At 47.3% G+C, this 14,251-nt stretch overlaps 1 protein-coding gene and 2 pseudogenes across 1 annotated transcript in view; 2 read left to right on the forward strand and 1 right to left on the reverse strand.

Annotated features, from left to right (window-relative positions):
• Positions 1–1,575: 1,575 nt before the first annotated feature.
• LOC144116645 (U2 spliceosomal RNA) lies at positions 1,576–1,743 on the forward strand (annotated as a pseudogene).
• A 2,868-nt stretch (positions 1,744–4,611) lies between these two features.
• Positions 4,612–14,251, forward strand: part of LOC144112700 (rhotekin-2-like) — a 215,160-nt gene continuing 205,520 nt past the window's right edge. The window contains exon 1 of the mRNA XM_077645525.1: positions 4,612–4,783. Within this exon, the coding sequence (XP_077501651.1) occupies positions 4,646–4,783 (138 nt within the window). The 5' untranslated portion in view covers positions 4,612–4,645. The remainder of the gene's footprint in view (positions 4,784–14,251) is intronic.
• Positions 11,806–11,961, reverse strand: LOC144116693 (U2 spliceosomal RNA; annotated as a pseudogene).

The following is a 14,251-nucleotide window of genomic DNA, read 5'->3' on the forward strand; positions in this document are numbered from 1 at the left end:
GTAAAGGTGAGCATAAAACCCGATAAAATTACATTTTCGGCCTAGGGGTACATACCCTTCTAACAGTTGGAAGTCTGCGCCTGTGTTGTCGTGTTTGTTCCAGTTCTCCTGTAGTGTCTAATTCGCGCAGTACTAACCTTTTTTCTGCAATGAACCAACTAGCCCGCAAGAACGTTCTACTTCACCAATAGGAACTAATCTGAGTCTGGATCAAATTCAGGAGAAGCAATAGTACCACCGAGTGAATCATGAAGATAAAATTCATGCACAGTGTCAATCACTGTATTATCCCTACTTGTCTGTATTATCCCTACTTGTGGTCAGGTTTGGCCTTCACGGCAAAAAGGAGGATTATTTCAGTTTCCTGCATACACACAGTACAACCACCATAGCTGACATGATGCTTCTAGAACACAACAGAAGGCATGGATGCTTGGGTGAGCTGGTAGTGTCCTTGACTAATGATAGTTCCCAAAATGATGACACAGAACAAGACAAACAACAATACTACTTACTACTGAAAATCCATTTTCAAGCCACCCTGTACAATAATCAAGAAAACCCATAAGTGAACTGAAAAAGTATCGAGGAGGGAAAACAATAAAAAAATAACTGTCTGAAGTCACACTGGTATGCCAAATTCTCAAAGTCCTGATTCAAAGCAAAATACAAAAGTAGAAATATGAAAAGTGAGCAGTTCAGCTTTCTGAGGGCATTGTCACACACATGGTGCACGCGCGCGATTCTGCAGTAATGATGCGCATAACTTGACTGTAAATTATTTCGCTTACAGCAGAGTATGTACATAAGAGAGCAGGTTCGTCTAGAGCGCACCAGTAAGGAACAAACTTGCGCCTGAGCGCACAAACAACTCAGGCACAAAAGATTTGGCATTTGGTTTGGCTTATGGGGTTCAAAGTCCCAAAGCAACTCAGACTATGGGGATGCCGTAGTGGAGGTGAAGGACTCCGCAAAATTTCGACCACCTGGGGTTCTTTAACGTGCCCAGACATCGCAGTACACAGGTCATCTAGCATTTCACCTCCATCGAAATGCAACTGCCGCGGCCGCGATCGATTTCACTTCATTTTCTCCGCTGCACATTGCTCAAGCGCTTAATACAAGCATGATCATGGCCGTACTTCTCAAATATGAGCTTTAAATTGCTACCCATTTTTGTTTTTAGTTCTGTTCTTGCAAACAGTGCCACTGTCTCTTTTTTTTTTTTTCGCGTTGCTGTCAAACATGATTCAGTGGCCATAACAATGGTCAGTCGCAACATAACAAATGTGACAGCGTTCATTCCCTCAATGCCAAGGCAGTACACAAGAATGGCCTACAGTATACATGTCATCAGATCCGGTAGTGCATTCATCATAATAGTTCGTCACTACACTCATTAAATGCTGCACTTGCAGCACATTTCCCCTCATGCTATACACTAACAACCACAGAAGAGCACTATCGAAGGCGTCCGTAAAGCACAAGCTGAACACCGCTGCAACATGTAATCAAATTAACACAAAGACAAACAGATCACATCGCCGCCACAGTGGAATGGTGAAGCCAACGTGCACATATTCCAAAGCATGATGTAGCAGCGAATGTCCGGACCCAGTAGAGTATCTGTTACGGGTCCAATTAGACTTATTTTTGAAAATGTGGCGGAAGGTTTGAAGGTTGCTTCACTTCCGCCACCGGTTGGCCCGGTATTGCACTGCCTCCGGGATCGGCCTTGTCTTTAGCGCGTCTTTACTATCCTGTCTTTCTATCTTTCAACTCTCCTACTATCTGCACGTGGTAGCGATTGTGGCTCGGCTTGAGCCAGTGAGCAGGCCTGTGCACTTTCCTTTTCTTTCTTCCTGGCAACAACAGACAGATAGACAGACTCCAAAGCATGACGCAAACACTCCACCTAAAGTCACTGGAACCAGGGGCGTCAATATCCTTCTTATTTGCCCTTTCCTAGATGTATGCAATATCACCAAATCCAGAGTCTTCTTTAAGTCTTTTGAGCTCTGTTTGGTATTGAACAACTGCGGTGCCGAGCCTCTCTATTTGCTTCTTCAGGTCTCTCTTCTTTCTCTTCCACTTCATTCTCTCCACTGTCAGAAGGTTGGCAGATCCGAAGTCAACTTGTGTTGCTTTGTCAGCATGTTGTTTTGACATCAGTGCTTCATCCTGATCTGCACTAATGCAGCTTAAATGCTCTTGTGTCACATTAAAAAAGTTGTCACTTGGCATTGGAGGGCACCCAGCTACACGACTCACATCAGATGCTGACACTTCAGGAATTGAATTTTCGTCACTCCCCTTGCGTTTCTTTGTGGGCTCATCTTGGCTGTGCTGGTTCTCCAAAGCTGATCTTTTTCTAATGCTTTCGCTATTTCTTTCTTTCAGTTTAGGAGGTTGCATGCACGGCAGGTAGTCGGCGAAAACAGAAGGCACAACACCCTTCTTCAGACGGCGCCGTTTGCCCTCTAAGAAGTCCGAGTCGGTGAAATGCTTACTACACACCCTCGAATAGTTTGAGGTGCAGTTCGGGACCCAGTCATCTCTTCTTATCTTTTTTAGCCACTGCTCGCGTAGCGAAGCTTCGGCAGGAATCTCGTGGAAGGAGATGCCAGGTTCCTTCTTCTTCCAGTCTGATCGACACAATGGCACACAGCAGTATGCCATTGCGATCTGTAAATTGAATACTGCGACTGTTAGCAATTTGTTCAAGTTTCTGCAATTTCTCTGCACAAAATAACTTGCTAATCACACGTGACAAATAAGTGAAACTGAAATATGCATTACAATTTTCGATCTCGCTCACTAAATGGTAATGTATGCTTACAGTGCTAACGACATGTAGCTTAAACAGCTGATAAGGCAATGTGTTGCAAAGAAACTTGCTTAGAAGCACATGTATCACACTGCGCATACGTGCTTGCCAAGAACCAAATTGAGGATCATAGCAAGGCAAATTCACGCGCAGCGTTTTTATGGAGGAAAAACGCTAAGGCGCCCGTGTACTGTGCGATGTCAGTGCACGTTAAAGATCCCCAGGTGGTCGAAATTATTCCGGAGCCCTCCACTACGGCACCTATTGTCCTTTCTTCTTTCACTCCCTCCTTTATCCCTTCCCTTACGGCGCGGGGCAGGTTTCCAACGATATATGAGACAGATACTGCGCCATTTCCTTTCTCCAAAAACCAATTATTATTATTATTATTATTAAATTCACGCGCAAAGTTATCGACATTGCAATACTGACGCGTGAAACCCTAACGAATGATATCAATCTTTCTTTTTATGTCATAATGAAGCTGATTACGAGTTAATGCTTCATTTAGTCGGTTGAAAAACACGGAACGATAACTAAACAAAGATAAACCAAAGCGGTCACTCAGATGTCTGCAATATGACAAAAAAATTCACTTAGTAAAACACGTTGCGGGGCTAGTTGGTTATGCATATTCTTTCGTTAAAATTTAAGCAGCGCTAACTTTTAGGACGAATACACAGAAGACATGACAGTGCCCGTCCTGTCATGTCTTGTGTGTATTCGTCCTAAAAGTTAGCGCTGCTTAAATTTTAACGAAAGAATATGACAAAAAAAAAAAAAAAACTTACAGGTTGTTAAGTGGCGTAGTCCTGCTACATCCAAATACAGCAAGAGAAGCGCCGAGACGTCGAAGCAGGAAGCAATACCGTTGCACGAAACGCCAAGAGAACGACGGAAGAACGTCTGCAACACTACGCACCACGCTAACCACACCAGTAGTAGTAGTACGTGGACGAAAGGGAAGAGGAAAGGAAAAGTGCACGGGCCTGTGACTGATGTCGTGGTGGTGGTGAAAAACTTTATAAAGTAGAGCAAGCCTTAATTGTTACATCCTAGTGATGGGATTGCTCTTGGATGCGTGTCGTGGCCGGAAGGTGATGCTTCTCAGCGACTTCCAAAGCCCAGTCCACTAGCTGCCGTTGGGCAGCCGGGTCAGAACTGGACACCGCAGCCTCCCATCGCTCGAGGTCTGTGAGTTGCCAATCGGCTGGTGGAAGGAGCTCAGAGCAAGAATAAAGAATGTGTGCAAAATCCGTTTTCGGAGCGCCGCAGAGGGTGCATACTGGCGTTATCTCACCACCACCACTGCCGGCGTGAAGATAACGCCGGCGGTGGCGGATTCTACGTCGCTGGCGCCATCTCTCAGCAGGTAGCGGCGTAACCTCTGACCAGTTTTATGAGTGGAGGAATAATAATAGCCTTACCCTTTGTATGAAGTAACAGCCTGCGCCACTTAGCGTATAATTTTTTGTTAATTATTTTGTTTTAATTGTCTTATATTACTTTTTTTTTTCAAATTCACCCCTTCCTTGACTTTCGTCACCAATCTTCTAACCTGACGCCCTAACCAAGGTTACCAGCAACCAGCAACGACTAACTCAACGCTAACCCTTCAGTCATTGTTTCTGTTAAAGAAAACATTACAGGCTCAACAATAAATAATGAAACACATTTTTTTAATACTACTTGCGTCTATGTAACGATCACTGTGAACATGTGAAATGTGGCCACAGCGCGCCGTTAAAGCGCTGCAGTCGCCAGGCTACGGTCCTACTGTTTTCTTTGGCTGTTCCGGCACAGTTCAAAAGTTTCAAGATGGCGCCAACTTTGAAAGCGAGCCGTCGTGGTGAGAAGCGTTCAGCAAACGTCGAAAACAACTTCGATTATCTCAGGTTTCTTAGTGAGCCCCGGAAGGAAAGGCTGCGAAGAAAACACACTTTCTCTGGACGAAAGGTAAAGCGCTGAATTATTTTCTAAACGACGGTTCGCGCGTCCGCCCTGACCGTTATGATATGTGCTGCATTTTGTCTGCCTTTAAGAATTCATGCATGTAGTCAGGCGCTCATAATTTTTATAGCTGCAATGGAGTATAGAGGACTGATCGTAATTACGTGGGAGTGATGTTCGCTGATGTCTTCTTATGTCGTCATTTTCCCACTGCGCTGTTATAAAAAAAAAGAGAGAGACTTTGGTGGCGACGTCATGTCATTAACCGTGTTGAAATAGTGGGTTGGCCCTTTCTGAGTAGTACGTGATACTCAAAAGGCATTCGGTCTACTGCGAGTTACCGTAAGTTTAGGGCCCGATGTCCATGCAGGATGGTCAGTATCATCAGAATATATATATTCATTAGACTGCTACCACCTGGTACGCAGACTCCTTAAAGGAAAGCTGTGCAAGCTGCTCGAAAAAAAAAGGAAAAGAAAAAGCTTGCCTTGCGTGCAGGGGGGCATACCCAGCGCGTACTACGACTGCACCTAGGTGATCAAGGCTACCCGCATGCGCTGCAGAAATCGGCCATTGGTGACCATCCTATTGCTTTGTTTTCTTATAGTTCTTTTATAGTTTTCTTATAGTCATCACGCATACGATCAGGAACCCGCGCTATGGAGGCGGAAGCACAGTTCCAGTGTGATGAAAACGTTGTTTTGAAAGTCGCTTTGGACCTGCTAAGTGATACTGAACTGTTTCTGATACAAAACTATATGTCGTCCGCACAGTGTAAAATTGCTGCCATGAAACATGTATAAGCCGCGTACCGCAGTTCGGAAAATATTGTATGCAACAGAAGATTGGCAGATACCTTCTTGCCGCGATAACTTAATGCGAACTGTGACGTGGGTTGTATTGATGACGACTGCGGTATTCCGGGGCGTCAGGCCGCGTTGCGAAGTTCAAGTGCGGTCGATACCTGTGACGCGGTCCCGAGGCAACACGGTGACACGGCCGGACGAGCGTGGCGGTAACACGCTGTCTCCTCCAAAGCGCGAGGGATGGCGCCACGGGTTGCGCTAGGGAGCGCGTAGCGACTCCCTTCGCCTAGCCAGGCATAGCTGACGTGTTGGTGCAGTGGTGTTGGTATTTGGCGATAGAAAGTGGCGCGGTGAATCTCTGCCGGTGTCGAGGCGAGCGCGGGCGCTCCCTTCGAGACCAGGCGTGGCAGAATGTGACCGTTTCTGCTGAGTCGTAAGCGCAATGCATGGACCTAGAAGCCACAGAACCGTAGACATACGGCGATAAACACTTATCGTGGCTGGGGCGGTGGGAGTGACTACGAGCGAGTATGATGACGGAACTGTTTTAGGCCGTAGTAGAATCTACGATAAAGAGCTAGCCTGACCATATGGCGCCGCGATTCAAGGCTAGTGAGACGATTCCGGGATTTCAGCTAGGTGGCGCCTGTGTGACAAGAATAGTCGTTGGAGGCGAAACTGCTGCTGCGCAGTTTTGGTCATATATTCGAGCGTTTTGTTCAGAACAGTTTGGTCCTGTCCACGGAACTTCGCGGGTAATGTAACTATGCATCGTACATTGTGAATACATCTATAAATTGCCTTAAAATTTGTGACCCAACCCTTTATGTAACAGTACTCCAAATGGGGTCATTAAGAGGATAAAATGACGTGTGCGCGGTTTCCAAATGGCTGAAGCATAATTTAGCCCGCGTTATACCCGCGTCGGGCATCGTTTAGGTAAGTTAGCTGAAGGTCGCGTGGACGCTTCTTTCACTGAGTGTGTGTGTTTTGGGCTCGACGGACACAAGGTAACGAGGTAGCAGTCACGGTTATGCGACTAATTAACAGTGATTTGTTAATTTGCTCTTTATTTACGAACACGACGCTCCTTGTTTACGAACACGATTCAGTGCGAGCGATAACATGAGGTTCGAGAAAAGGTATAGGCGCGCAGGCGATATTTTGTGCGCAGACAGACTTCTCCGGGAGTCCGTGTTCGGCGAAGTTTCGTTTGGAATCGTGGCTACAAGAGGCGAAAACGCGATCAGTGGTTCTGCCTTAAAATGGAAGGGACGTTCCGGAACCCGCTCGAGTCCATCGGCCACACGAAGGGTGTTGGTGTTTCGCAGTGCGCCATGAGTGCGGTTTCTGTAAAGAGAAGGGCTCCCATCTGTTTAGTCGAATGTCGGGGGTCGCCTTGAGATAGAGATTCTTGCAAAGACTGCGTTTGTTCTTTGCTTTCGCTAAGGTATAGCAGAGCCTTCCTCTTGTCAAGAGAGCGGAAATGAAAAATGTAATAATAATAATAATTGGTTTTGGGGGGAAAGGAAATGGCGCAGTATCTGTCTCATATATCTTTGGACACCTGAACCGCGCCGTAAGGGAAGGGATAAGGGAGGGAGTGAAAGAAGAAAGGAAGAGAGAGGTGCCGTAGTTGAGGGCTCCGCGGAATAATTTCGACCACCTGGGGATTTTTAACGTGCACTGACATCGCACAGCACACGGTCGACGAGGTTTCGATCAGGCCGCGTTTCGGTCGCAACGCAAAGGCGAAACGCTAAGGCGCCCGTGTGCTGTGCGATGTCAGTGCACGTTAAAGAACCCCAGGTTGTCGAAATTATTCCGGAGCCCTCCACCACGGCACCTCTTTCGTCCTTTCTTCTCTCAGTCACTCTTTTATGCTTTATCCCTTCCCTTACGGCGCGGTTCAGGTGCCCGCCGAGATGTGAGACAGATACCGCGCCATTTCCTTCCCCCCCCCCCCCCCCCCAAAAAAAAAAAAACAATTTTCAGTTTCCTCCGCTGCCGCGGGGTCGGACCCACCGCCTCATGCTCAGTAAAAATGCACACGCTTCGCGAGTTCACCTAATACGTTTTCGTATCGACTGCGCGGCTACAACTGCACGGCTACGACTGCAGCCACGAACATGGGTCACTCGCGTGTGCTGCGTAATCACAGCTGATTCATAAGCGATCTTTTTTTATATACCTTAGCAGGGATGCGGGGACACACATCTCTTTTTTTTTTTAATGAACGCGCATGAATCGACTACTGCGTCAGGCATGAGAGCGGACTGCAGGTCACCAAATGTTTATTCCAAGAGCTTTTGCCGCGCGGGAAGTACATCATGTGTGTTGTCCATATATACAAACGTTAAATGATATAGAAAATAAAATAACACAACTCTTCTTCCCGTGGCTTTGTTCTTCACAGCGCTGGGAATGCTAGGTTTGTTCGAGGTGATCGTAGGTTTTAAATCCCACTGGCCTTCTCTGCTGCGTACTGCAAAGCAACGCTAGTGGCGTCGCGCTCGTACGCGGGCACGTGCACAGCGGATTTTTTCTCATTTTGCCTTTTCTTGTCTCCCATTTCTTTTATTCCTTCCTTTTCTCAAACGCGCGGCTCTGAAGTTGTCGGTGTAGTGTGCGGCGGTGCGGCATAAGATACGCTATCGCGTTCGTCCGCGTAAACGACTAATCAGCAAAAGGCGGGAAAAAGGCTCACATTGGTTTCGACTGAGTTAAGCGGGGAACACGAAAGCTTTTTTTTCTTTTTTCTACTATTCCTCATCCTGTTGAGAGCGACAGCGAGCATGTCCCTCGTTCTTACGGGCGCATGCAGCTGTTTTGCGTGCGTTTTCCATCACTCTGCTTGTCGTGGAGCGGCAAGGCTGAGCAGCAAGCAGAGAGAGAAATAAACTTTTGTTCACAGCACGCGAGAAGCATTCGCAATAGGTGGGCAACCTCCTCAGTCCAAGAAGCTGCGGACCCGAGCCATCTTTCGAGTCCGGTCGACCATACTACGCATGATCATCCAGCCGTGCCTCCCACTGCTCTTCGGTTAGGTCTTCGGTGTTGATGGTTCCATGCGGTCCCTTGCGTCCCCAGATCATATGTGGTAGGGTGTTTGGTACTTCGTGGAATGGGCATTCATAGCTGTAGGTGGTGGGCGAGATCATGTGTAGTATAAGGCGCCGCGGACGTGACTGTTGGTTTGGATTTCTTGTAAGGTGCCTGCTTCTATACCCTTGTTAGTCTTGGGTGGGGATCCTCTTCTTTCATGACATATGACACCATTACCGCCTCGGTCCCCTTGTACACCCCCTTCCCACCGGAAAACCTCTCGGTACCGCTATGTTCTGTGGCGTCAGCTTCAGATCTGAACTTTTCCTACGCCTACCTTCCGCCGCCTCACCCACCCAGCTACCTGTCCCTCCTCTGCTTCTTATTTCTGCCCGGCCAGAGCCAACCTCGACCACATCATGTGGGGCTGTGTTCATCATCCGCCTCCCACCAGAATGTCTTAACATTAATTCAAGGGACTGCTCATAACTCGAACTGCTCATAACTTTCTTCCGGTTACGTGACCCTTCCTCAGTGCCTCTCTGCTGTCGAGTATACTTGCGCCCACCTTCCGTTTTCGAGTATTCACTCGATTTTGTCTATTTTGAATTTATTTGTATACTCCTGTCCGTTTTGGTTTGGTTTGCGGGGGTTTAACGTCCCCAAGCGACTCAGGCTATGAGGGACGCCGCGGTGAAGGGCTCCGGAAATTTCGCCCACCTGGGTGTTCTTGAACGTGCACTGACATCGCAGTGTACTCGGGCATCCAGAATTTCGCCTCCACCGAAATTCGCCCCCCGCGGTCGGCATCCAACCCGCGTCTTTCGGGTCAGCAGCCGAGCTCCGTAGCAGCCACCGTGGCGGCATAGCGGAGTGGGTTAAAGCATTGCCTCCGTTCCTCCTCAACGTTCCCGAGGTTCCGCAGACGGAATGAAGCCGCGAAGGCGGCATACCGTGAGTATGCACTCACGGTCGCAATCGGGTGTCGGTAAGCGCGACTCCTTCTCAACCTAGAGATTTCTATCATTTCTTCCTTTTGAAAGCTTTTGAAATTGATACAAATAGCAGAGCGAAACCTGTGCAAGTGGGCCAAAATTACGTTGTCCGTTTGTTTTTTTCTTTGAATGCGGGTGACGCCAGGCGGATTTGTTCCGTGCACAGCCTCCATATCATCACGAGGACACTTTTTCTCGCCTCCCCACTGGCTGGAGGAAATGTGGCCGTGTGGCCACATCGTCCGGAAAACTCGGGGAGATGCTATTCTGGGGCGCTGCAGCTGCTGTACTCGCGGTTCTCGAAGGATTCCCAAACCGTGCACGGGACAGGAAGCCCCGTGTGTAATCTCTCGACGCGTTTTCTCGTCCAACTTTCGTTACTTCGGCGGGACGGCGGTGCCCTTGCGGGTCCAAACTACTGAACTTTAAGACGGCTAAACGATAAAAGAACATGACATGCGCAGGCTTTTCGGTACGGAACTGCGGCGCATCTCCGGGCATGTGCACAGCACCGACTGAGCTTCTGTCAACACGCGTGCTGCGTGTGTTCAGTGTGTGCCTGGAACTTGGAAACAGCGATAAACGGGCGGCAAAAATCTCCAACCGTAAAGCATTATCTGAAGTGACATCGTGTTACGTTTTTTTGTTTATCTTTTGTTTGCCCTTGTTGCGTTATGTATTGCTTTTCGTGCTCTTTAAAACCGCTCACTTTTGTATAAGGACAAGTGCTTTTTCTTCAGCGCTGTATTTTTGTCGTTGCACTTATTAACGCAATAACGTTAAGGGTCCGAGTCGCGAATGTTTCCCTCTCTCGTCGATGTTGTTGCATCCAGATGTTGACGTGGAGTGGTAGAGGGCGGGTCTCGTGAGTGACCCTGGGGACGTATACTTCGCGACTGGTGAGTTCAGACAGGTTTGCAGGTCTTCTGACGGTGAGACACGTGGAAGGCTTTCCTGGAGAAGTTGTTTATTACAATATGTACACAAGTGGTTTATATACATATGCCGAAAGATTTCAGTCTCTCCACTTTAACTAAAAACAAAACTTCAAACTCCTGCGACTCCGGACCACCGTCGGCCACCACACGGCCAACCTGTCCGGCCGCCGCTCAAGGAACTCGCGTCTCCAAGTCCGCGGCCCCGGGACCACCACCGGCACAACACGACCGATCTGTCCGGCTGCCACACGCTCAACCACCCGCGCTCTCCTTCGCGCGCGCACATCCCGTTGCATTCTCGCCAAAACTGCATCCTCAGCCAATAGACTATTCTCCCGCCAAAACTTACTCTTTAGAAGCCAATAGGTGACTTTCCCGCCACTTTTCAGACGTAAGATGTCACAACGCAAAAGGAAAGCACACAATATCAAACACACGCCTCGCTGTATAAGCTGCCGTGGCTAACTAGAAGGTTCTACAACGAGAAGAGACAAACACAGTTTAAAACACACGCGTCGCTGTTAGCCGCTCTGGCTAGCTAGCGAGAAGGATAAAAAAAAAAAAAACGCACAGCGCCGGTCCACCCGAGCCGTCCTGTCGTCGTCTGGTGTTTTGGACCGACCGACTTGGAAAAACAAGCCATTCCTCACTCGCCATTCCCCTGCTCCCCTTCTTCGGCGGCACTCCTCGCGCTTTACCATGCACGACGTACTATACGTGAGCTGCGTCACGTGACAGTCCGTGTCGCAGAAAAGCCGGTATCTTCGTCGGCGTCGTTGGCCGTGAGCGAAAAATCCCAGTGGAAGCGAAGAATTAATGAAATTCAAAAACAGAATGCCCTGATTGGCGCGAAATTTTTCACGGAGGTTCCTGCAGCCAAAGGAAAGTAATTAAGCTGAAAATAAAATTAGGTTAATTTGGGTCTCTGCGGGAACCGAACCCAGAAACTTAGGATTATGTGACGGACACGTATACCCATAGACCACGAAGGCTTTTTTTTTTTTACCAATTTACTCATTCATTTCGTTCAGTGAAAAGTGGAGGGCTCGGTTTGGCCAATATATATTTTTTTGGTGTCGTTAGAAGCATCCATTGTAGAAGATAGATAGATTGTTGCCAGGAAAAAAGAAAAGGAAAGTGCACAGGCCTGCTCACTGACTCAAGACGAGCCACAATCGCTACCACGTGCAGATAGTAGGAGAGTTGAAAGATGGCATAGAAAGACAGGATAGTAAAGACGCGCTAAAGACAAGGCCGATCCCGGAGGTAGTGCAATACCGGGCCAACCGGTGGCGGAAGTGAAGCAACCTTCAAGAACTCCGCCACATTTCCAAAAATAAGTCCAATTGGACCCGTAACAGATACTCTACGGGGTCCGGACTATCCATTGTAGAAGGCTGAGCGGGTTTTTGCGCCTAAGACTTTCCACCATTTTTAAAAATAGGCTTTTTGAGTAGAAGAGTGGTTTTTTTTTCGGCGTAGTATTGTCAGCGGTGTAGTACATCAGAACAAAGCTAAGACCTGCTAACTAGTAGGCTGGTTAACTAATATTGAATAGTTAACTTTTTAACTGTTACTGTTTGACTCCTTAGATTATTGAGATGTGTGTAGCCCATTGGGAGTAATATCCATATCAGCTTTTAGAATTTCGAAAACGCGGTTGCCCTCGGCGCTGTGGCCCAATAAATTTGGGCTACATCGCGCAAAAACACATGCGCTTTTGAGAAGCTTGCAGGAAATCCTCTCCAGTGCACTAAGTCACCGAAATAGCCAAAATTTGTTGGGTCACAACGCCGAGGGTAACCGTGTTTTCGAAGTTCTAAAATCTGATATGGATATTACTTACTGTGGGCTGCACGCATCTCGATAATTAAGGAGCCCAACACTAATAGTGAAAATTTAACCATTCAGTATTAGTTAATCAGCCTGCCAGGTAGCATGACTTAGCTGTATTCTGACGCGCTACACCCCTGACTATGTTATGCCGAAGAAGGCGCTCTTCTAACTCAATAGGCCTATTTTTCGAAATTGTTTAAACTATTTGGTGGAGCACCCTGTATATTAAAGGTTTGGTTCTCTCTGGAACACGTAGGTTCTTTGACCCGAGAGCAACTCACGAAGGACTTGCTTGGTGTCATGCTGCCCGGTTCCTGTTTATCGTATACTCAAGCTTATGCTACCACGCTTCTTTTTATGTCGATAGTCCGGGCTGGGTGGAACAAGGTTCAAGGTTCGTTTATTACATGTTTATGGTACAAGGTTAGAGAAAAACACTGGAATACAGAAGGAGGTCCCAAAGTCTGAGACTGTGGACGGGACCTCCTGTAAGAAGAACTATAAAAAAAAATTACAGACAGCAGATGCAAAAAAAAATAATTAAAGTTGTTGGCATCATAAATGAGCAGTGAGTGAAATACGAGAAATAATGCAGACCCTTATTTGAATGAAAGATGATTACACACCTAATGGCATACAGATCAATACAAAACACAAATCACTGAATGATATAAATGACAAAACTAATACCATATACCAAGTAAAATATTGTTAGGGGGATTGTAAAAACTGATGGAGAGCGGATTTAAAGGCACAGATATTAGATGATTGCTTAATGCTAACTGGTAATGAGTTCCATAATGTAGTGGCAGTGAAACGAACTGTTTGCTTTCCATAATTAGTGTTATGTTTAGGGAGTAAAATGTTACTGTGATTAGCAAAACGCGTGTCGTTGCGACGCGGATTTTGTTCACTGCTAGTTAGCGAAAAAGGAAGTAGATTTCTAACAGATTTCTACATAAGGGTACATGATTTCTCTAAATAAAATAAGACGAATGGACGGAATCTTCTCGCTCAAAGCTGTCGCTTGCATCTGCAGAGTGAACTGCCGATGCTCGCGAGAATATTAACGCCTTCGCTGCTGAACAATTAATTAAGGTCAGTGCGAGAAGTGGACGCCACCTTGGGCGCAGTCACTCCCGGTGTTGACAGGTGTCGTGCGCAGTTCAAAGCTATTCTCTCATGCGGCAGACAAAGAAAAGCGATTCCGAAACTGAAGTACAGTCCTTTTGCAGCATACTCAATGGCGTTACTTGTCCAGAAGCTGCCTGGATTGCTCAGAGTGGGTGATTTTGCGCCATCGCTCAAATTGAACGATTTGAATAGGCGCGGTAAGGAAAGAGTAAATTCCTAGTAAATTGAAGAACAAATGGCAGAAGGAGTGGGATAATGAACCGTAAAGCTCATCTTGGGCGATTGCAAATCACGCAGACACCAGGAACGTTTCAATGAAGTAATCATGTCGTCTTCGCATAGGACACGAAACAAACCTCTTTGTGAAAGATGTGGAGGCGAGCTGTCGCTGAACCATGTTTTATTCATCATGATCAAAGCTCGAAAAACTTTCTACAACGACCACATACCTTTTCGCCCAATGCTACTCTGAGGTGAAAATGCACTTCACGATCTGTCTCAACCCGCCGCGGTGGCTCAGTGGTTAGGGCGCTCGGCTACTGATCCGGAGTTCCCAGGTTCGAACCCCACAGCGACGGCTGCGCTTTTATGGAGGCGAAACGCTAAAGGCGCCCGTGTGCTGTGCGATGTCAGTGCACGTTAAAGATCCCCAGGTGGTCGAAATTATTCCGGAGCCAACCACTACGGCACCTCTTTCTTCCTTTCTTCTTTCACTCCCTC

This window comes from Amblyomma americanum, chromosome 1 (genome assembly GCF_052857255.1).
Source record: "Amblyomma americanum isolate KBUSLIRL-KWMA chromosome 1, ASM5285725v1, whole genome shotgun sequence".
Lineage (NCBI taxonomy): Eukaryota > Metazoa > Arthropoda > Arachnida > Ixodida > Ixodidae > Amblyomma > Amblyomma americanum.